General features: G+C 43.4%; 1 protein-coding gene across 1 annotated transcript in view; it reads left to right on the top strand.

The window, feature by feature from the left end:
- Nucleotides 1-1,558: 1,558 nt before the first annotated feature.
- Nucleotides 1,559-24,772, top strand: part of LOC111967672 (unconventional myosin-Id-like) — a 121,475-nt gene continuing 98,261 nt past the window's right edge. The window contains 1 exon segment of the mRNA XM_023992906.2: nt 1,559-2,092. Coding sequence (XP_023848674.1) covers nt 1,998-2,092 — 95 coding nt within the window. The 5' untranslated portion in view covers nt 1,559-1,997.

Raw genomic sequence — 24,772 nt, forward strand, 5'->3', positions numbered from 1 at the left:
AGTACAGTACAGAACAGTAGAGTCAAGAAAAGTAGAGTACAGTAGAGCACACCACAGTAGAGTATTATACTGTACTGAACATATCTAATGTACTCTACTGTAAAGAACTCTACTCTGTGCTGTGCTGTCCTGTACTGTGTTGTCCAAACTTGTGAAACATAGACGTCTATGATTATTTCAGATTTGGTCTGGTCCGGAACAACCAAATGTGGTCTTGTTTGGGAGCAGAGATCAATACAATAATAGCCAGTGTGTAGAATAATAACCAAATATGCAAAATAAGGATATTGCATATTTCTACCTTTTTGGTGTACTTATTCAGGATACATCCCCATAAAGAGAATAATATTCATATCCATAGTTATGCATTTTTGTATAGTACAGATCAGGGACCCATGATGTAATTCTGTTCCCGTAACTCTGTTACCCGATGTAAATCCACTTCGACTAGTACAATATCTAGTACTCTAGTACAATATCCAAACAATATGTTTTTTTCAAAAGCAAGGTGTCATGTCAAAGCTGACACCCCATTCTTTCTGCAGACATCTTTTAATCTTAATTCAAAACTGTGGTTGCATAAAAAACTGAGGGAGATTTTACCCAAATTCTGTTACCAAACTTTGCATTTGCACAGATATTCCAGTAAATGTGTTTTTGTGAAGATTTCTGTGTTCAATTGTTCAAAGTAGTCCTTGTGCATAGAGTTGGGTTGTTAAACTTTGAAATCAGGGTTTTTGGTTTGGCAAACATTTTCAATCTGATTCAAAGCGTAATTCCTTTACAGTGGAACTGCCGAGAGGCAAAAGGCACCAGCAAAAATACTTCCAGCCTGTGACGTTCAGAGTAAAAGTATGTGTTGTATGTCACTAAGACAGGCCTTTTGCATTTGAATACGATTACAGTACAGTAGTAAGATATTATAAATTAATACCTCTCTGAAACACAAGATGGCATACTAGCGTATACAATTGCCATTAGTAGGCAGATTGCAGCAGCATCAGTGAAGTGATAAACCAGATTGTACAGCAGCGTTAGCTGTCTCTCATAAACCTATGTATTGAGTTTATTTTGGCAGTGTTCAGTAGGTCTAATTCCGTTCAGTAGGCCTAAAGTGTTTTTGTCATACGTTCATCCTCATCATATATATGATATGGTCAGTTAGTGGTCCAAATTCTGTGACAGGGAGTTGAGTTAGTTTAACAATTTCTAACCTGTTATATCTTTATTAGGCTATGTCTTTTTACATCTTATTCTTTTTGACACACACAAACTACCCAATGTCACAAATGGTAGGCCTGCATGTAAGATAAATTGTAGGCTATGAATGTTTCCTTATGCTGTATAATTACAGGGCATCATCTGAGGCCGTGACCGTACCCGACTTTTCTTTGGAGAACTCGTCAAAATGACTCGCCATCCCCGAGAAATGTATTAAACTGTTCAGTATTGGTCTTGGGGGATTTGTGTGATATTTTCAAACTTACACACGCGACAAGTTCAGAAGGAGGAGCGTCGGGAGGCGGGTAGGATTCCATTCGTATGTATAAAGTCGAGACGAGAAATTCAAGGAAAGGGCTCTACGGACAGGCGTTAGTGTAACCATCCCTTTTCGCCGAAAGCAACAAGTCTGTCTGGATGTGAATACATATTCTGGAATAACATGACTTTTTCACACCGGGTAGAGTATTGAGATAAAATAATTAGATATACGTTTTGCTATTGGTTTAGTTTGGCTGTTTTGTGTCGTTTCCTAGCATGCTTATTTGTTCAGCTTACTCAAAATGAGTCAAAAAAATAACAATGTATGACGCGTACTGCTGATTTTAAATGAACGAAGACGATGCTCGTCGATCATTTAGCGCTTGAATCGGCGGACTGACTAGCTCACCATCGTTAGTTACCTGGTGTCGCGGAGGAGCACTTCGCTTCAAGTTGTCTTTTCCAACAAAACAAAAAATTTCCCCTAACCTGAATTTTTTGGACCAAAATACAACATGGCAGAACACGAGAGTCTGGAGTTTGGAAAGGCTGACTTTGTTCTGCTGGACAGCGTTTCTTTGGAGGAATTCATGGCTAACCTCAAGCTCAGGTAGGCAGTGGCGTCCACGGTCGTTCACCTTTGCAGTGTCAATGATACTATATATATATATATATATATATATATATATATATATATATATATATATATATATATAGGCGCAGCCTAGTCTACTGTAAGGACCAGCGTGGTTCATAAAAATCATGTTACCTTGTATGAAGTATGCTTTTGATAGCATTAAGCCTAAATAATTATACTTGTTTTATTTTCATTAGTTTGGACCCTTGTGTTTAGGACTGAGACTGACTAATGTATGAGTGGTTTCCAAGCACCAGAGGTGCTTGCTGCTCATTTTGACAGGTCAGAGTTGCAATGTTATTTCGAGGTTCATTGTTACTAAGAACTGTTTCACTTGCAGTGCTACATTCTTACGCCACACCTTACAAGAAAATGGTATGGGTTGTTTAGGTTTAACTTGCTTTGTCAGACTGCCAGTACCACAGCCCTTAATAACCTACTATTGAATGACTGTGTAATTGGAATGGAATTCACATTCCATTGTGGAGTGCACATCTATCAGAGCAACTTTTGTTTGTCATAGATGTCCCAGTTATTCATTGTCATTTCGCTGATGAAACAAGGAACAGCAGTTTTATTTCTTGCCCTTTTACTACAGGAATGTAGTATCATGTGACAACTATTCCTCATGTTTTGTTTGCATACATTATTATTTTGACCATTCATCCACTGCAGGTCAGACAGAACAATAGGCATTGTTTCCTATTGGAACCTGTTCTGACAGGACACTGAGGGGCATTCCTCTGAGATGTTGTCTTTGTCAGACTGGTAATTCTATGAGCCATGCTGTGTGTGAATGGGGCTCCACCCAGAGAATCACAGTGCTCCCATTGAAAAGCATCATCTGAACAAACAGATCGCCCTAGGCTATTTTGCATCCTGAGTGGTTTCAGTGGGTTGATGCCAAGTATGGTATGTAGTTTGGGAAGGTGAATGTGGGAGAGATTTGAAGTCACTCACTGCCCTGGCCCTCTGTGCTTGTCCTCTGCTGCAGCTGCATGCAACTTTGCATGTGGTTTCTGCCACCCCCATCTAATGTCAGGGTGGGGACGTGTGGATGGGAGGCATTTTTTAATGTAATAGTAGGCCTATTCCTGTTTGACTTGAATATGGACAGATTTGATTCTAGTAGAATTCTCCCAAATGCTTTTTTGACAATACAGTGAAATGAGTCAATGAACAATTGTAGAGTCGTTCCACCTCCAAAAACTTTTCGACACACACCATCTCAGATTGTTCTGAAATCGTTTTTTGTTGTTAGAAACAGATCAGATTAGCATTACTTCAACATTATTTTGTTGAATTCTAATTTGATCTCTAAGAAACTAATTGCACCCAAATTGGCTATTTTAATTTATAATATAATATTCAATAAATATAGTAACTAACATTTGATTTGGACCAGACTTTTTTTTTCTAACAATGACTTAGACATGAGGAATCCAAAAGAACTGGTCGAAGTCGAACAACAACGAAGTCCCACACCAATCCCACCCCAACAAAAAGTATACAGTGTCAGTTTGTGTGTGTCTGACTAGTATGGAGCTGAGGCTCGGAGTATTGTTTCTTCATCCTATGTAACTTATTCTTTGTGATTTATTTTTCTCCCGTTCAGAGAAATGAGTCATTGAAGTTGTTAGGTTTATGTCCCATCCAACATCCAGATATTGCCATTTTTTTTGTCCCCCCTCCCTCAATGTAAAGGAATAAACAGTCTATGGACAACTCAATGATGTTACTTACAGATTATTTTTTTTGGGGGGGGGGGTTCTCGTCAGACACAGAACTGATGCTATATCCATGTGCGGCTTTTTACCATTTCTTTGAATTCCTCATCTTACTCATTGCTAGAAAAAAGTTTGGGGCAAATCGGTTGTTAGGTTGTATAATGATTGAATATTATATGTATGAATCCTATAAATTAAAATTGCCAATTTGGGTGCAATCAGTTTGCTTCATTTCTCAGAGATCAAATTATATTTCAGCAAAATAATGTTGCCGGAGTGCTTATCTTATGTTTCTAACAACAACAAAAAAAGTATTTCAAAAAAAATCTGAGATGGTGGGTAACATGGTTTGCTGCAATGAAATGACCCCGTAGTCTGTTTTCCTGAGCACATCTTGTCTACATCTGAGGGGAAGCGAGAGGTTTATATATATCTTTTTTGTATGTAGGTCAATGAGAGAGTGTTGAATTTGGTCAACACTGATTTGCTACACGAGGCTTATTTGATCAAATAGAACTTTCATAATGGTTAGGTTGTTACGAATGCTCTGATTATAAGTGGACACGTGGCATTTTGTCAACTTAAAAAACCCAGACTTTATATCAGAGATTTGCCTGTTGTCATAGAGATAGATAGAGGACTCATGGATATAACCCATTTTAGCATGGACATTGCCATTGAGGGCTTCCACCATTTTTAAAGTAGTCAACTGGGTGGGGATTCCTATAATTTGGGAGCAGTCAGCCAATGAATATGAAAATGTACTGCTTTATAATCCTCAATGGTGCTGCCCATGCTGTCACAGACACTATAATGGCACAGATACAAAGATGAGTCCTCTATCTATCTCTATGGCCTGTTCTTTACACATGTATCTGCCCTCTCATTGGCTAGAGTAATCCCACCTGATCTCGCCTCCTTCCATCTTTGAGGACATTGGTAGAGCGGTCACTCGAATATCTTGTCAATATAATAGAAAAACCTTGACTACATCACAGTGCAACTCACTCTTATTGCTGACAACCATTTCAATTAAGAACACCTTGAGTTGTTTGATATAGAGGAGTAATAGCAATGGGCTGAATTTTAGCATACATGGTCACGTTTTAGACTTTTAGGCTTATGGAAAGTATTTATAATGTTATGGTAATGGCTGAGAACCAGCCTTCAGGATCTAGTTTCCTGAATATTAGGAATATAGCTTACCAACAGACCTTTTCTAGGTGGCCTCTCCAATTTTTGTCTCTGCACAAATAAACAAATAACTTGACATCCTGTAATGGGTCTCATGTAATAACCAAGAAAGTGTTAAACAAATCAAAATATATTTTATATTCTTCAAAGTAGCCACCCTTTGCCTTGATGACAGCTTTGCACACTCTTGGCATTCTCTCAACCAGCTTCACCTGGAATGCTTTTCCAACAGTCTTGACGTATTTCCCACAAATGCTGAGCACTTTTCCTTCACTCTGCTGTCCAACTCATCCCAAACCATCTCAATTGGGTTGAAGTCGGTTGATTGTGGAGGCAAGGTCATCTGTTGCAGCACTCCATCACTCTCCTTGGTCAAATAGCCCTTACACAGCCTGGAGGTGTGTTGGGTTATTGTCCTGTTGAAAAACAAATGATAAGCTGTCAAGGCAAAGGCTGGCTGCTTTGATTTGTTTAACACTTTTTTTGGTTACTACATGGTTCCATATGTGTTATTTATAGTTTTGATGTCTTCACTATTATTCTACGATGTAGAAAATAGTAACAAATAAAGAAAAAACATTAAATGAGTAGGGGTGTCAACTTTTTACTGGTACTGTATATACTGAACAAAAATATAAACTCAACATGTAACAATTTCAACGATTTTACTGTTTATATAAGGAAATCAGTCAAATGAAATAAATGCAGTAGGCCCTAATCTATGGATTTCCTCGACTCACCTGTACCCCTGCACATTCACTCGGTACCGGTACCCCTTGTAAACTCAGCAAAAAAAGAAACGTCCTCTCACTGTCAACTGCGTTTATACATGTGTAAATATTTGTATGAACATAACAAGATTCAACAACTGAGACATCAACTGAACAAGTTCCACAGACATGTGACTAACAGAAATGTAATAATGTGTCCCTGAACAAAGGTGGGGTCAAAAAGTAACAGTCAGTATCTGTTGTGGCCACCAGCTGCATTAAGTACTGCAGTGCATCTTCTCCTCATGGACTGCACCAGATTTGCCAGTTCTTGTGAGATATTGCCCCACTCTTCCACCAAGAAACCTGCAAGTTCCCGGACATTTCTGGAGGGGAATGGCCCTAGCCCTCAGCCTCTGATCCAACAGAACCCAGACGTGCTCAATGGGATTGAGATCTGGGCTCTTTGCTGGCCATGGCAGAACACTGACATTCCTGTCTTTCAGGAAATCATGCACAGAACGAGCGGTATGGCTGGTGGCATTGTCATGCTGGAGGGTCATGTCAGGATGAGCCTGCAGGAAGGGTACCACATGAGGGAGGAGGATGTCTTCCCTGTAACGTACAGCGTTGAGATTGCCTGCAATGACAAAAAGCTCAGTCCGATAATGCTAAGACACACCGCCCCAGACCATGACGCCCCAGACTCCACCTCCAAATCGATCCCGCTGCAGAGTACAGGCCTCGGTGTAACGCTCATTCCTTCGACGATGAACGCGAATCCAACCATCACCCCTGGTGAGGCAAAACCACAACTTGTCAGTGAAGAGCACTTTTTGCCAGTCCTGTCTGGTCCAGCGACGGTGGGTTTGTGCCCATTGGCGACGTTGTTGCCGGTGATGTCTGGTGAGGACCTATCTTACAACAGGCCTACAAGGCCTCAGTCCAGCCTCTCTCAGCCTATTGCGGATAGTCTGAGCACTGATGGAGGGATTGTGCCTTCCTGGTGTAACTTGGGCAGTTGTTGTTGCCATCCTGTACCTGTCCCGCAGGTGTGATGTTCGTATGTACCGTTCCTGTGCAGGTGTTGTTACACGTGGTCTGCCACTGCGAGGATGATCAGCTGTCCATCCTGTCTCCCTGTAGTGCTGTCTTAGGTGTCTCACAGTACGGCCATTGCAATTTATTGCCCTGGCCACATCTGCAGTCCTCATGCCTCCTTGCAGCATGCCTAAAGCACGTTCACGCAGATGAGCAGGGACCCTGGGCATCTTTCTTTTGGTGTTTTTCAGTCAGTAGAAAGGCCTCTTTAGTGTCCTAAGTTAACATAACTGTGACCTTAATTGCCTACCGTCTGTAAGGTGTTGTTAGTGTCTTAACGACCGTTCCACAGGTGCATGGTCATTAATTGTTTATGGTTCATTGAACAAGCATGGGAAACAGTGTTTAAACCCTTTACAATGAAGATCTGTGAAGTTGTTTGGATTTTAACGAATTATCTTTGAAAGACAGGGTCCTGAAAAAGGGACGTTTATTTTTTGCTGAGTTTATATAGCCATGTTATTGTTATGTAAACTTATTAGATTTTTAAAAAACTTTAGTTTATTTAATAAACATTTTATTATTTCTATTTCTCGAACTGCATTGTTGGTTAAGGGCTTGTAAGTAAGCATTTTGCGGTAAGGTCTACACCTGTTGTATTCGGCGCATGTGACAAATAACATTTGATTTCACGACTGGACAGAGGCGCAGCCATGGGTGGGCCTGGGAGGGCATAGGCCCACCCACTTGAGAGCCAGGCCTGCCCACTGGGGAACCAGGCCTAGCCAATCATAATGAGTTTTTCCCCTCAAAGGGGCTTTATTGCAGACAGAAGTACTCCTCAGTTTCATCAGCTGTCCGGATGGCTGATCGCAGATGATCCCGCAGGTGAAGAAGCCAGATGTGGTGGTCCTGGGCTGGTTACATGGGGTCTGTGGTTGTGAGGCCAGTTGGACATACTGCCAACGACGTTGGAGGCGGTTTATGGTATATAAATTAACATTACATTCTCTGGCAACATCACTGGTTGACGTTCCTGTAGCTAACATACCAATTGCATGCTCCCTCAAAACTTTAAGAAATCTGTGGCATTGTGTTGTGTGACAAAACTGCACATTTTAGAGTGGCCTTTTTATTGCCCCCAGCACAAGGTGCACCTGTGTAATGATCATGCTGTTTAGTCAGCTTCTTGATATGCCACACCTGTCAGGTGGCTGGACTATATTGGCAAATGAGAAATGCTCACTAACAGGGATGTAAACAAATTTGTATCCAAAATTTGAGCTAAATAAGCTTTTCCTACGTTTGGAAAATGTCTGAGATCTTTTCATTTCATGAAACATAAGACCAACTCTTTACATGTTGCATTAATATTTTTGTTCAGTATATACTGTATGACTGCAAATATTGAGACAGCTCAATAATGCACTAAATCGCAGATGTGGTACATCATTGTGCCCATGTTATTACACATCATTAAATACACTGCTCAAAAAAATAAAGGGAACACTAAAATAACACATCCTAGATCTGAATGAATGAACTATTCTTATTAAATACTTTTTTATTTACATAGTTGAATGTGCTGACAACAAAATCACGCAAAAATGATCAATGGAAATCAAATTTATCAACCCATGGAGGTCTGGATTTGGAGTCACACTCAAAATTAAAGTGGAAAACCACACTACAGGCTGATCCAACTTTGATGTAATGTCCTTAAAAACAAGTCAAATGAGGCTCAGTAGTGTGTGTGGCCTCCACGTGCCTGTATGACCTCCCTACAACGCCTGGGCATGCTCCTGATGAGGTGGTGGATGGTCTCCTGAGGGATCTCCTCCCAGACCTGGACTAAAGCATCCGCCAACTCCTGGACAGTCTGTGGTGCAACGTGGCGTTGGTGGATGGAGCGAGACATGATGTCCCAGATGTGCTCAATTGGATTCAGGTCTGGGGAACGGGCGGGCCAGTCCATAGCTCAATGCCTTCCTCTTGCAGGAACTGCTGACACACTCCAGCACAATGAGGTCTAGCATTGTCTTGCATTAGGAGGAACCCAAGGCCAACCGCACCAGCATATGGTCTCACAAGGGGTCTGAGGATCTCCTCTCGGTACCTAATGGCAGTCAGGCTACCTCTGGCGAGCCCATGGAAGGCTGTGCGGCCCCCCAAAGAAATGCCACCCCACACCATGACTGACCCACGCCAAACCGGTCATGCTGGAGGATGTTGCAGGCAGCAGAACGTTCTCCACGGCGTCTCCAGACTCTGTCACGCCTGTCACGTGCTCAGTGTGAACCTGCTTTCATCTGTGAAGAGCACAGGGCGCCAGTGGCGAATTTGCCAATCTTGGTGTTCTCTGGCAAATCCAAACGTCCTGCACGATGTTGGGCTGTAAGCACAACCCCACTTGTGGACGTCGGGCCCTCATACCACCCCTCAGGAGTCTGTTTCTGACCGTTTGAGCAGACACCATGCACATTTGTGGCCTGCTGGAGGTCATTTTGCAGGGCTCTGGCAGTGCTCCGCCTGCTCCTTCTTGCACAAAGGCGGAGGTAGCGGTCCTGCTGCTGGGTTGTTGCCCTCCTACGGCCTCCTCCACGTCTTCTGATGTACTGGCCTGTCTCCTGGTAGCGCCTCCATGCTCTGGACACTACGCTGACAGACACAGCAAACCTTCTTGCCACAGCTCGCATTGATGTGCCATCCTGGATGAGCTGCACTACCTGAGCCACTTGTGTGGGTTGTAGACTCCGTCTCATGCTACCACTAGAGTGAAAGCACCGCCAGCATTCAAAAGTGACCAAAACATCAGCCAGGAAGCATAGGAACTGAGAAGTGGTCTGTGGTCACCACCTGCAGAACCACTCCTTTATTGGGGGTGTCTTGCTAATTGCCTATAATTTCCACCTGTTGTCTATTCCATTTGCACAACAGCATGTGGAATTTATTGTCAATCAGTGTTGCTTCCTAAGTGGACAGTTTGATTTCACAGAAGTGTGATTGACTTGGAGTTACATTGTGTTGTTTAAGTGTTCCCTTTATTTTTTTGAGCAGTGTATATTGAGGGGGAAAATAGACTGTAGCCTACAATTAGGAAAATAGAACTCAATTGAATCAATCAATCAATCAAATGTATTTATAAAGCCCCTTTTACATCAGCAGATTATACAGAAACCCATCAGTGTTATACAGAAACCCAGCCTAAAACCCCAAACAGCTAGCATTGCAGATGCAGAAGCACAGTGGCTAGGAAAAACTCCCTAGAAAGTCAGGAACCTAGGAAGAAACCTAGAGAGGAACCAGGCTCGAAGGGTGGCTGATCCTCTTCTGGCTGTGCCGGGTGGAGATTATAAGAGTACATGGCCATTAAGGCCAGATTGTTCTTCAAGATGTTAAAATGTTCATAGATGACCAGCAGGGCTGTAGATGCTTACTCCTAGGTCAGTACCTCAGGAGTAAATGACAATTGGCTTTTTGAGACAGCAGATGCTGTAGAGAGAGAGTTGAAAACAGCAGGTCCGGTACAAGGTTGCACTTCTGGTGAACAAGTCAGGGTTCAATAGCCGCAGGCAGAACAGTTGAAACTGGAGCAGCAGCACGACCAGGTGGACTGGGGACAGCGAGGAGTCGTCAGGCCAGGTAGTCCTGAGGCATGGTCATAGGGCTCAGGTCCTCCGGGAGGGGAGGGAGGGAGAGAATTAGGGGGAACATACTTCAATTCACACAGGACAACAGATAAGACAGGAGAATATAACAGATTGACCCTAACCCACCGGCACAGGGGCACTATTGCAGCATAGATACTGGGGGCTGAGACAGAGGTGGATCAGGGGACACTGTTGCCCCATTCGACACTGTGGCCCCATCCCCCATACAGGGTCAACCAGGCAGGATATAACCCCACCCACTTTGCCAAAGTACAGCCCCCACACCCCTAGAGGGATATCTTCAGACCACCAACTTACTACCCTGAGACCAGGCTGAGTATAGCCCACGAAGATCTCCTCCACCGCAGAATCCCGAGGGAGTGCAAAACCAGACAGGAAGATCACATCTGACTCAAGTGACGCACCCCTCCTAGGTACGACATGGAAGAGCACTAGTAAGCCCATGTAATCGGGTCAGAGGCAGAGAATCCCAGTGGAGCCGGCCAGGCAGAGACCACAAGGGCAGTTCTTTGCTCCAGTGCCTTGCCATTCACCTTCGCACCCCTGGGCCAGACTACACTCAATCATAGGATCTACTGAAGAGATGAGTCTTCAGTAAAGACTTAAAGGTTGACCGAGTCTGCTTTTCTCACGTGGATAGGCAGACCATTCCATGACAATTGAGTTCTATAGGAGAAAGCCCTGTCTCCAGCTGTTTGCTTAGAAATTCTAGGGACAATAAGGAGGCCTGTGTCTTGTGACCATAGCGTACTTATAGATATGTACGGCAGGACCAAATCGAAGCGATAGGTAGGAGGAAGCCCATGTAATGCTTTGTAAGTTCGAAGTAATACCTTACCTTTAAATCAGCCCTAGCCTTAACAGGAAGCCAGTGTAGAGAGGCAAGCACTGGAGTAATATGATCAAATTGTTTGATCAAATTGTTTTGGTTCTAGTCAAGGTTCTAGCAGCCGTGTTTAGCTCTAAGTTTATTTAGTGCTTTATTTGGGTAGCCGGAGAATAGAGCATTGCAGTAGTCTAATCTAGAAGTGACAAAAACAGGGATGTCTGCATAATTTTTGTACAAAACGTTTACAAAGATGGGGGGGGAAGCTGTCCTTGAAATATTCTTCATATGTTCGTCAAAAGAGAAATCAGTGTCAAGAGTAACGCCGAGGTCCTTCAGTTTTATTTGAGACGACTGTACATCCATCAAGATTAATTGTCAGATCCAACAGCAGATCTCGTTGTTTTTTGGGACCTAGAACTAGCATCTCTGTTTTGTCCGATTTTAAAAGTGAATATTTTGCCGCCATCCACTTCCGTATGCCTGAAACACAGGTTTCCAGGGTAAACAATTTTAGGTCTTCAACATCTTTCATCGAAATGTACAGCTGTGTGTCGTCCGCATAGCAGTGAAAGTTGACGTGTTTTCCGAATGACATCACTAAGAGGTAGAATATATATATATATACATATATAGTGAAAACAATAGTGGTCCTAAAACGGAATCCTGATTTTGTCAGAGGACAAACCATCCACGGAGACAAACGGATATCTTTCCAACAGATAAGATCTAAACCAGGCCAGAACTTGTCCGTGTAGACCAGTTAAGGTTTCCAATCTCTCCAAAAGAATGTGGTGATCGATAGTGTCAAAAGCAGCACTAAGGTCAAGGAGCACGTGGACAGATACAGCTTTTACATTTTTTTGATGAATGGGAGATTCGATATAGGCCGTTAAGTTTTTTACATTTTCCTGGTTAAGGTTTGGGTTTTTCAAGAGAGGCTTTATTTCTGCCACTTTTAGTGAATTTGGTACACATCCGGTGGATAGGGAGCCATTTATTATGTTCAACATACGAGGGCCAAGCACAGAAAGTAGCTCTTTCAGTAGTTTAATTGGATTAGGGTCCAGCTACATAGCTTGAAGGTTTAGAGGCCATTACTATTTTCATGAATGTGTCAAGAGATACAGGATTAAAAAACTTGAGTGTCTCCATTGATCCTAGGTCCTGACAGACTCCGGACAACTGAACTTTGGAGAAATACGCAGATTCAAAGAGGAGTCCGTAATTTGCTTTCTAATGAATGAACATGGAATTGATTTCAATATTATTTAAATATAGGCTGGCTATTTATATTTTAATGCAGTCATCTCGGTTTTCATTTGAAGCAACTTTTATCCTTCACTTGTTTGTAACAATTGCAAATACATTGGCAACTATGTACATTGCATTTGAATGGTATTAAGACCCCTTCACTTTTCCACATTTTGTTACGTTACAGCCTCATTCTAAATTGATTAAGTTCATTATTTTCCTTATCAATCTACACACAATAGCCCATAATGACAAAGCCAAAACTGTTTTTTGCTGTTGAAATTTCTACAAATCTGTAAAAAATCTGACCCTTTGCTGTGAGACTCGAAATTGAGCTCAGGTGCATCCTGTTTCCATTGATCATCCTTGAGATGTTTCTATAACTTGATTGGAGTCCACCTGTGGTAAATTCAATTGACTGCACATGATTTGGAAAGACACACACCTGTCTATATAAGGTCCCACAGTTGACAGTGCATGTCAGAGCAAAAACCAGGAATTGGGAATTGTCCGTAGAGCTCAGAGACAGGATTGTGTTGAGGCACAGTTTTGGGGAAGGGTACCAGAACATTTATGAAGCTTTTAAGGTCCCCAAGAACATAGTGGTTGTCACGCCCTGACCTTAGAGATCCTTTTTATGTCTCTATTTTGGTTTGGTCAGGGCGTGAGATGGGGTGGGCATTCTGTGTTCTATGTTTTGTATTTATTTGTTGGTTGGCGGGGTGTGGTTCTCAATCAGAGGCAGCTGTCTATCGTTGTCTCTGATTGAGAACCATACTTTGGTAGCTCTTGCCCACATGTGTTTTGTGGGTAGGTGTTTTCTGTCTTTGTGTCTGCACCAGACAGAACTGTTTCGTGTTGGTCTATTTTTGTTATTTTTTCTTAGTGTTCTGAGTTAAATAAATATGAACACGTACCACGCTGCACCTTGGTCCACTCCTTCAGCCCACGACGACGTTACAGTGGTCTCCATCATTCTTAAATGGAAGAGGTTTGGAACCACCAAGACAGAGCTGGCCGACCGGCCAAACTGAGCAATCGGGGGATATTTAAAACAGCTGGGATATTTAATTATGCCCCTACGAAGGTTCCAATGATGAAACCCGGGCCCAGACTGCTTCTCCAGTTGACATTTACTTTGTTTGACTTGAAGTCGAGCAGTCTGGCCTCAGAGAGCACCGTGCCAAGGAACTTCCTAAATATATCCCCAGCAGATGCCCAATCTCTTTGTGGAAACGTTTTGTATGGAAACTGAAATTCCAGTAAAGGTCCTGGGAATTCTGCTTCAACGGACCAGTCAGCAGATAAGAGGCCGAAAGTAAGAGAATCATGGCAGATTCTGGAACATCCTTATCTACACATCTCTGGTGGTGTAGCCCACTCAGTGTTTCCCCCATATTCATTTAGCACTAAATTGTTGCCGCCCAAAACATAATTTAACAGAACATAAAACGTTTTCAGTGTAACCTCAAATGACTTAAAACAGATATAAAGTATGTAGAAAAAATATTAGAGCTATATATTTTTTAATTAGAACTAACTAATCAATCATTTAAAAAAAAAAATGATTTTGGTATAATGTTTGAGTGTTCTTATGCTATGGTAAAATGTGTAGAGTTGTAGGAAATTAGCTGTAAAACTGCAACATTTTGTTTCTGAGGCCAAGCGGAGGTCCTCTAAAATATTTGGTCGGAATTGGCGTCGTTGGCCACACCCACTACCACTCTATATGGAACTTTGGCAGTGTTGTTTTGTCTGTCACTGGGTCTGCAGGAAACCGTTTTGGCAAACCGCTGCCATTAAATGTAATTGTTTTCCAAAACAATTAGAGGCATTTTTTTTTCTTTTCTTCCTAACAGGAGTCCCTGATACTGCAAATTAAATAGCTGATAACCACTCCACCATGTCAGCAGTTAAGACTGTTCTCTTCTCTCACTGACTCCCAAACCTACATCCTCGTTCTAGATCTAGAGACATTCCTTGGAAAATGTGTACTTTTTTGTGTGAAAAACTAGCGTGATAGTCACCCTGCCCATCAGCCCCAGTTGTGTTGGGTCGGTTAGTCTAGGATGCACGTTTCTTTTGCCAGCCTTATCTGATGGTTTCCACCTAATCAAAACATGAAGATGGTGGTAACCCTTGTTGGGGACATCATGACTTAGTGACTACACTATTTTCCGTTTAGTATTCAAAGCTACTCTTATTCTGTCCCTATCTTTGTTCCAATTGGTTTGACCTTTGAACTCCTCTAAGAGGGGAGTTTGGGGGATTGGAACAGGAAGGAGCCAAGAATATGGAGCCTGGAGGGGGGCAAAGGAAGCAGGAAAGCTGCCTCTTCGCATTGGCATTTCTCTTTAACTGGCTTCACATTTAAATGCTTCCTGCATCTCCTCTCTAAGTCTGAATATTGGCTGACAGGGCACTATGTCTTGAGATTTAAAGTCCTACTGAAGTTATGATGACAAGATTAAAATAAGAATAACACTCAGATGACAAATAATACGATGAGGAATAGGCTCATGTGATTTTCATCTACTCTACACACGACTGGTGCTCCACTTCCTGCTCAGAGTGGGACTGCGTCTGCATGAAAGCACCTCCCAATTCCTCAGGGAGAGTTGTTCGAGGCATCCCTGGCTAGGAAAGGCTTTCTCTGTGAAATTGTGTGTGTAAGACTGTGTCTGGCCTATAGAGCCCAAATGTTATGTGCTTGTAGAGTATATCGCAGGGATTTTTCTGCTAAAGAAATACTTGGGCAGACCGAGCCTGGAAAGCGTTTTTCGGGATGCCTTCAGTGTAAATTTAACCACACCCCCTGCCACACCCAACACCTAAGCCCCTTGTTGATCCAGAAAGAAAGACCTGTATTGTTCCAAACGCAACATTTTTTAAATGATCAAAATAAAAAAAGGTTGTTTTGAGATATTCATACATTTTTTTTTTTATTGTTGAATAAATTCATGTGAAAATGTGTATTTCAGAATCAAGACACACTCCATACGTTCGAGCGAACGATACGGTATAATGACACCAAGATCCGTTTGTGTCATGTACGGTTCACAGGAGGAAGAGGCGTGTATATATCTGAAAAGGGCCTAAACTGTCCACTTTCATGATTCTTCTCAAAAATGGTTTGTGATACAAGTGTAAAATCCACGTCATGTATCCTTCCTCCAAATTACGTTTATATGTGAGAATTGCCAACTACCATTGAGCCCCACTGTAACCCAGTATCTGCTATGTATCCTAAGTATTTAACCACTATTAAAGTGCAGGACAAATAGGGCCTGGCAGCTTCTCCTGTTTTCAGGCGTATAAACGCTCATTTGTTGCCGTAACAGCAGATTGAATCGTCGAAAGAGATGAGAGACACCAAACATAGCAACCCGACTCCCTCCATGTGACTCCTTCCCTGCAGAGCAATCACTGGGATCAAAGTCTCCACGGTTTGGGTGCAGTGAGCAGAAGCAGACGGGATAGGTGAAAGGTTCTACTTCCTCTTTCCATGATACAGGATCGGCCTAATATACAACACCACGCTGTCTCTTCTAGTATAGAGTGGAGTTTATAGGAGTCAGAAAAGCTATCTATTGTGGAATACGTTGCCTTCGACCAAATCAAACCAAATTTTACAACAGGTGTAGACCTTACAGTGCAATGCTTACTTACGAGCCCCTAACCAACAATGCAGTTAAAAAAAAAATGAAATAAAAGTAACAAGTAATTAAAGAGCAGCAGTAAAATAACAATAGCGAGACTATATACAGGAGGGGGGTACTGGGGCAGAGTAAATGTGCGAGTGCACTGGTTAGTTGAGGTAATATTTACATGTAGGTAGAATTATTAAAGTGACTATGCATAGATGATAACAACAGAGAGTAGCAGTGGTGTAAAAGAGGGGGAGGAGCAATGCAAATAGTCTGGGTAGCCATTTGATTGGATGTTCAGGAGTCTTATGGGTTGGTGGTAGACCATGTTCCATTTGAGTTAATGCAGTATGGGAGCACTTGGCCCAGGGTCTTTTCTTGTGCCAGATCTTGCATATTTCTCAGCCTTTGTTCTTCCCCTGATAAAAACAAACTCCAGGAGAACACGTTGTCCTGACAGACATTGCTGAACCCTGGAGCTAAAAAAAAGAAATTGGCGATAACACGCCACATAGCCTCCAGGAATGTTAGATCCTAAACCCTCATATTAAAGTTTTTTCCCCCCCTTAGTGGTAGTCACTATTTAAAGACACAGAACTCGTCCCGTTTCTCTGCTTCTCACTTGCCTTTGCCCAGCCGAAAGTTCCTCTTGCCAAGAGCAGCGAAGAAGATGGATGGATGTTGATGAAACCAGGTGACTAGAAGGAGACTTCGACAATGTCACCCCACAAGATCATTGCAAATGTACAGGCAACTACCAAAATAAAGGAAACACCAATGTAAAGTGTTTTTAATAGGGTGTTGGGCCCGCCACGAGCCAGAACAGCTTCAATGCGCCTTGGCATAGAGTCTACAAGTGTCTGGAACTCTTGGGGGGATGCGACACCATTCTTCAATGAGAAATTCCATCATTTTGTCGATGGTGGTGACAAACAATCTCAGGCAATGCTCCAGAATCTTCCTTAAGTGTTCAATTGGGTTGAGATCTGGATATTGAGACGGCTATGGCATATGGTTGACACAATTTGTCATGCTCATCAAACCATTCAGTGGCCACTCGTGCCCTGTGGATGGGTGCAATGTCTCTCTATGGGGGCATATCCATTGGGAGCCAAAATAATGTCTTGCCCAGCATTTTTATACATGACCCTAAGCATGACGGGATGTTAATTGCTTCATTAACTCAGGATCGACACCTGTGTAGGAGCACCTGCTTTCAATATACTGTGTATCCCTCATTTGCCAAGTGTTTCGATTATTTTGGCAGTTACCTGTAGGATGGTAGCTGTATACTGTTACGCTGAGTCCGATGCAATCCTCAACATTTCAGCAGCAAACTGTGATCATCCGAGTTTTTGAACTAGACCACTGCCAGACATCTCTACTCCATTCCACTTTTTCAGCACAATTTGGTAGTATTTTAGACCACTCCCTAGCCTAGCATACAGTACTCCCCCTCCCTATTTCCTTGACTTTTGCTTCCTCAGTACCTCAGTATTCCCTACAGCATTATTTTCTAAAGCTGAAAGAGGTAGGACCAGCACATGGATAGCCTTTTCTGAAAAATGTCTCCTTCCTTTTCTCTCTCGCTCTCCAGCATCGAAAAGGCCAGTCTTGCCACAAGAATTTCCATACAACCCCCTGTAATCTGAAACACATTACCATCCTTACATAAACAGGGCTGTGCTTTTGGAGCCTTTCCCCCTCCTAAAATAAGTCCCGCCAGGCTTCACAGAGTCACAGACGTCTCATTTGTGGACTGTGTGCGTTGGCAGGCGGACGCTGGCCGTCCAGCACCATATTTTGTGGTCCTTCTAATGCCTCCTCTCTCTTCCCCACTCTTTCGTTAAATTTTTCTCTCGTCATATCCCTCATACAGTTTATTGCTTTTCTCTCTCCCATCTTTCTCTCTTTTCCCCTTGCAATTCCTCCCGGGCCGCCCCCCATTATGTTGTCCCCTTCTTGATATTAGTCTATCGTACAGTAGGATCATAATGTAACCCATCTTATGTATAGAGTGTGTACTAGTCATTCAGTAGATCAGTCTGTCTGGCATATGCTTACTGCCCAGGGCAATGTGTCCAAGCTCTGGGAGGACCTTGATTCAATATTGATAGATTCAATCAGATTAGGCTTCCAACTAAGGTTGTGTGGCTCATGCTTTAACAAGGTGAACCACATCCTCCGTCACATCAACTTTCTGCTGAAAGATCCCGGAAACTAATTTACTTACAGACACGATGACACATGTTGCATACATGTGGATAGTGATAAGAATGACACTTTTGAGTGAATGATTTAAGGTGGTTGGTAGGAATCCCGTGTGTCATGTCATCCAGGAATCCTTTAAGTGTGAGTCAAACTGTAATTCTGCTGTGTGTTTGTAGCGGCTGGGGCGGACTGAGGTCATGTCATTCTCCAGTTCTTTTGGTTCCCTTTGTTCACCTGTTGGCTTTGTTCCCTGAGGCACTGTGAGGGATCTGGCTTTCACAGCCAGGTCTGAGATCAGTTCACAGCACTAACATGACTCACTTCACACATCTCTGACTGGCCACCTAGCCACTCTTTATCATCATCTCTCTCGCTCCCCTTCTCTCGCTCGCTCTCTCTCTCTATTTCAACCCCAATATAAATGTCCAATAATTATAATCCACACAATAATTCCAATTTCCTGTTGCTGCAGGATTATTTTCTTGCTGTGAGAAACTGGTCAAATTTAGATTCTGTATCTGTATCTCCCTTTTCTCTTTGTCTCCCTCGCTCCTTTTCTGTCTGTTTTCGTGCTTTTCCCTGCACTCTTTTTACCCGTGACAGAAATCAGAGTGCTTTCCTGAAATAGCCAGCTGAGTAACGTCTGAGTCTATTTTGGATGGCCTTGTCTTTACATTAGTGACTGGACTGGCCAACGTGTTAAAGTGCAAACGGGTTCCGCATTGGGCCGACAGACAGGCCCAACAGCCAGCCAGACTCCCCTCCCCTCTCTGAAGTCTCTTTTATTGAATTCTTGAAACTTAATCTGACTAAAATGAATATTTTCTTCTCTCGCCGAGCTCCCCTAGCTCAGGATTGGCCCAGGAAGTAACTGTGATCTTCTCCGTCAGGGTATAGACAATAAAGGTCCGAGGCACAACGGAACACGACTGTCAGCCACCCGATCTCCAGGCAAGCTGTTTACACCTGGCTCCCATTGCCTAAGTATTCAGAGGCGGGCCAATGAAAGTGGAGTGCATGGGAACACATGCTAGTCATGCTCGGCGAAAACTCATGCGCTAATATGAAACATAAATCTGCAGATGTGCTGTCATTAGAGGGGAGGGAGGTAGTCAATTTACCCAGTCAGCCCTGCTCCAGCTGTGCTCCAGTAGCTACGCCACAGTACAGAGGAGGAATCCAGATCCACTCCTACAGTATATGCTTATAAAGATTGATTTGTCTGTGGGCCAAGGGCTGGGCGTGTTAAGTGTTGAAGGCCCCTGGTCTTCCACAGCCAGGCAGACAGGCTGGAGTGGGAGCTAGGAGCTGCTGTTTAGCACTAATGCAGTCCCCAGATGTTTGACGAGCTGAAGGAGAAGGAGGCCCATAGATGCATGTAGAAAGAGTGGGAGGGATTGATGCTAGGATTGCTTCATTCAGGTGTAATGGCCAGTAGGCCATCGAGTAACATTTTGTATCAGATATACAGTAGTATGTACTTTGACGTGAAATTGTCGTTCAGATTATCAAAGTCTTTGGCGACGTCTAGATCTTGGATTTGTCAATTGATGCCTGTGACTAAATATTTGTTTTATTTTTATGACTTGACCAGTAATGGGTGTTTTGAAGTGAATATCTCTTCAATTTAATCAAACACTTCCAGAACTTCTTAAACAATTGCATTGGCTGAAATCACCCAAAATGGCCTCAAATAACCCTTAACTACCAGTAGAAAAACTTTACTTATCCCTGAATCACCAGTTTCTATTTCTCTCATGAACTGCCCCATAAGTGTGAGAGAACCATAATCCCTGAAAGGTCGTACCCAGCATGCACTGTGCCAGATAAGCTGTAAATCATGTTATCAGTCTAAACAGAGACAGCAGAATGCTGCTTGATGGTATAGTCACAGAGAGAGAGAAAAGTGAAACAGCCGGATATTATCCAAGTCTTAATTACTGGAAGTCCCCAACAATTTTAAGCACTGATAACAGCCAGCCAACACGTGTTGTTGGATCTCTAGATACCGTTTTTGGCTAACACAGTGTCTGGCTGTGTCCAGAAACAACCCCTATCCCTTTTACCCCTAGGCATCGTCTGTAGATAAACAAATTATTGAATAGATCAGGGATGGGCAACTTGCAGCCTCCCTTTTTGTAGGCCTGCGCATCAATTCCCCCTCCCCCACTTGTTTTCTTTGGGAGGGGGGTTGTGCATCAGAGGTTCTTCTCTTGTTATGTCAGTCACTGACAGTCACTAAATTTAGCCCCATGTCAGCAAAAACATTTTCGATGGGTAAGTATGGCTGTAACGGTAGACTTATTCCTACTGAACCGTTCGGTACGTGGAAATTGGTTCAGTCTGCACTGTGAACCCGAATGAATATAAAGAATAAATAAAACCCTCGCCATTGCCTCATGAGTAAATCTGAGCTGAAAAAACATGCTAGGCTATTCTGTTGAAACAACCACAGCCTATGTGAGCGTTGTAATCAAAATTATAATCTTAACTGGCGAATTTCAAATTATTATTTTGTGAGGCGAACTCAAGTCCTTTTGTTCACCTGACCTAGAATTCCTTACATCAAATGCCGACTGCATTATCTACCAAGAGAATTCTCTTCGATTATAGTCATGGCCGTGTATACCCCCCCCCCYCCCCCCCMAAGCAGATACCTCGACGGCCCTGAAAGAACTTCACTGGACTCTATGTAAACTGGAAACCGTATATTCTGAGGCTGCATTTATTGTAGCTGGGGGTTTTAACAAAGCTAATCTGAGAACAAGGCTTTCTATATTCTATCAGCATATCGAATGCGCGACACGAGCCGGTAGCATTCTGGACCATTGCTACACTAACTTCCGCGATGCATACAAAGCCCTCCCCCGCCCTCCCTTCGGCAAATCTGACCAAGACACCATTTTGTTGCTCCCAGCCTATAGACAGAAACTAAAACAGGAAACGCCCGTGCTCAGGTCTATCCAATGCTGGTCTGACCAATTTGGATTCCACGCTTCAAGATTGCTTCGATCATGTGGACTGGGATATGTTCCGGGTAGCCTCAGACAACAATACGCTGACTCTGCGAGCGAGTTTATTAGCAAGTGCATCGCTGATGTTGTACCTACAGTGACTATTAAAACCTTCCCTAACCAGAAACCGTGGATTGATGGCAGCATTCGCACAAAACTGAAAGCGCGAACCCCCACTGTTAATCATGGCAAGGCGACTGTAAACATAACCGAATACAAACAGTGTAGCTATTCCCTCCACAAGGCAATCAAACAAGCAAAGTGTCAGTATAGAGACAGAGTAGAGTCGCAATTCAACAGCTCAAACACCAGATGTATGTGGCAGGGTCTACAGTCAATCACGGATTACAAAAAGAAAACCAACCCCGTCGCGGACTTCGACGTCTTGCTCCCAGACAAATTAAACAACTTCTTTGCTCGCTTTGAGGACAATACAGTGCCACTGACATGGCCTGCTACCAAAGCCTGTGGGCTCTCCTTCACCCTGGCCAACGTGAGTAAAACATTTAAACGTGTTAACCCTTGCAAGACTACCGGCCCAGACGGCACCCCTAGCTGCGCAGACCAGCTGGCTGGTGTGTTTACGGACATATTCAATCAATCCATATTCCAGTCTGCTGTCCCCACATGCTTCAAGATGGCCACCATTGTTCCTGTTCCCAAGAAAGCTAACTGAACTAAATCACTATCGCCCCGTAGCACTCACTTCTGTCATCATGAAGTGCTTTCAGAGACTTGTCAAGGATCATATCACCTCCACCCTACCTGATACTTTAGATCCACTCCAATTTGCTTACCGCCCCAATAGGTCCACAGACGACGCAATCGCCATCGCACTGCACACTGCCCTATCCCATCTGGACAAGAGGAATACCTATGTAATAAGAAGGCTGTTCATTGACTACAGCTCAGCATTTAACACCATAGTACCCTCCAAACTTGTCACTAAGCTCGAGCTCGACCTCGCCCTGTGCAACTGGGTCCTGGACTTTCTGACGGGCCGCCCCCAGGTGGTGAGGGTAGGAAACAACATCTCCAACCCGCTGATCCTCAACACTGGGGCCCCACAAGGGTGCATTCTCAGCCCTCTCCTGTACTCCCTGCTCACCCATAACTGCGTGGCCATGCACGCCTCCAACTCAATCATCAAGTTTGCAGACGACACTACAGTGGTCGGCTTGATTACCAACAACGACGAGACGGCCTACAGGGGGAGGTGAGGGCCCTCGGAGTGTGGTGTCAGGAAAATAAACTCTCACTCAATATCAACAAAACAAAGGAGATGATCGTGGACTTTAGGAAACAGCAGAGGGAGCATCCCCCCATCCACATCGACGGGACACTAGTGGAGAAGGTAGAAAGTTTTAAGTTCCTCAGCGTACACATCACGGACAAACTGAAATGGTCCACCTACACAGGCAGCGTGGTGAAGAAGGCGCCTCAGCGCCTCTTCAACCTCAGGAGGCTGAAGAAATTTGGCTTGTCACCTAAAACACTCACAAACTTTTACAGATTCACAATCGAGAGCATCCTGTCGGGCTGCTCACAACCGCAAGGCTCTCCAGAGGGTCTGCCCAACGCATCACCATGGGAAAACTACCTGCCCTCCATGACACCTACAGCACCCAATGTCACAGGAAGGCCAAAAAGGTCAAGTACAACAACCACCCGAGCCACTGCAGGTTCATCCCGTTATCATCCAGAAGGCGAGGTCAGTACAAGTGCATCAAAGCTGGGACCGAGAGACTAAAAAACAGCTTCTATCTCAAGGCCATCAGACTGTTAAACAGCCATCACTAACACAGAGTGGCCACTTTAATACATTTAATAAATGGATTGTCACGTTCGTTATAGTGATGAGACCAAAGCGCAGCGTGATTTGAGTACATCTTCTTTAATGAAGAAAGAACACTGAACGAACTATACAAAAACAACAAAACGAACGTGAAGCTATATAATAATAGTGCTGACACAGGCAACTAACCATAGACAATCACCCACGAAATACTCAAGGAATATGGCTGCCTAAATATGGTTCCCAATCAGAGACAACGATAAACAGCTGCCTCTAATTGAGAACCAATCTAGGCAACCATAGACATACAAAACACCTAGACYAGTAACAACCCCATAAACATACAAAAACCCTAGACAGGTCAAAAACATATCACCCTTGTCACCCCCTGACCTAACCAACAATAATAAAGAAAACAAAGAATACTAAGGTCAGGGCGTGACATGGATTTAATAAAGGTATCACTAGTCGTTGTGAATTTGTTAGATTACTTGTTAGATATACTGCACTGTCGGAACTAGAAGCACAAGCATTTCGCTACACTCGCATTAAAGTCTGCTAACCATGTGTATGTGGCCAATAAAATCAGATTTGATTTGTAGATGGCGAGTGGATAAACCACAATTGGAGGATCTTCCATTATCGTTTAAATCTCCAGTTTGGGAACATTTTAGCTTCACATTGGATTGCATTGGCGATGGACAGAGATTTGTGGATAAAACATGAATAGTATGTTCTCCACTGCTCAATGAGAATAGCGCGTGTAGCTTGTTGTTGTTGTCGGCCAATCGCAAGTCATCACAGCGCCACTACGGTCATAGAGCCTCTGTCACACCCTGATCTGTTTCACCTGTCTTTGTGATTGTCTCCACCCCCCTCCAGGTGTCACCCATCTTTCCCATTATCCCCTGTGTATTTATACCTGTGTTCTCTGTTTGTCTGTTGCCAGTTCATCTTGTTTGTTCAAGTCAACCAGCGTTTTGTCTCAGCTCCTTTTTCCAGTTTATTTTTTCTAGCCCTCCTGGTTTTGACCCTTTCCTGTCCTGACTCCGTGCCCGCCTGCCTGACCACTCTGCCTGACCACTCTGCCTGACCCTGAGACTGCCTGCCGACCTGTACCTTTGCCCCCCTCTGGATTACCGACCTCTGCCTGACCTTACCCTGAGCCTGCCTGCCACCCGGTACTGCTGCCCCACCTCTGGTTTACTGACCCCTGCCTGCCTTGACCTGTCTATTGCCTGCCCCTGTTGGGATATTAAACTATTGTTTTTATGACGTGGTCTGCATCTGGGTCTTACCTTCATACCTGATAGCCTCTGTGTGTGGCAAAAGCAAGTTAGGAGATGATCTAATCAATGGAAGATGGAATTAAAGTGATGTAATAAAAAGTTAAATGGGAAGTACAGTGCATTCAGAAAGTATTCAGACCCCTTCACTTTTTCCACATTTTCCTACGTTACAGCCTTATTCTAAAATGTATTAAATAGTTTTTTTTTCTCCCTCATCAATCTACACACGATACAAAGCAAAAATATATTTTTTAGAAATAAATAAAAAATCTGA

The sequence above is a fragment of the Salvelinus sp. IW2-2015 genome, linkage group LG8 (assembly GCF_002910315.2).
Source record: "Salvelinus sp. IW2-2015 linkage group LG8, ASM291031v2, whole genome shotgun sequence".
Lineage (NCBI taxonomy): Eukaryota > Metazoa > Chordata > Actinopteri > Salmoniformes > Salmonidae > Salvelinus > Salvelinus sp. IW2-2015.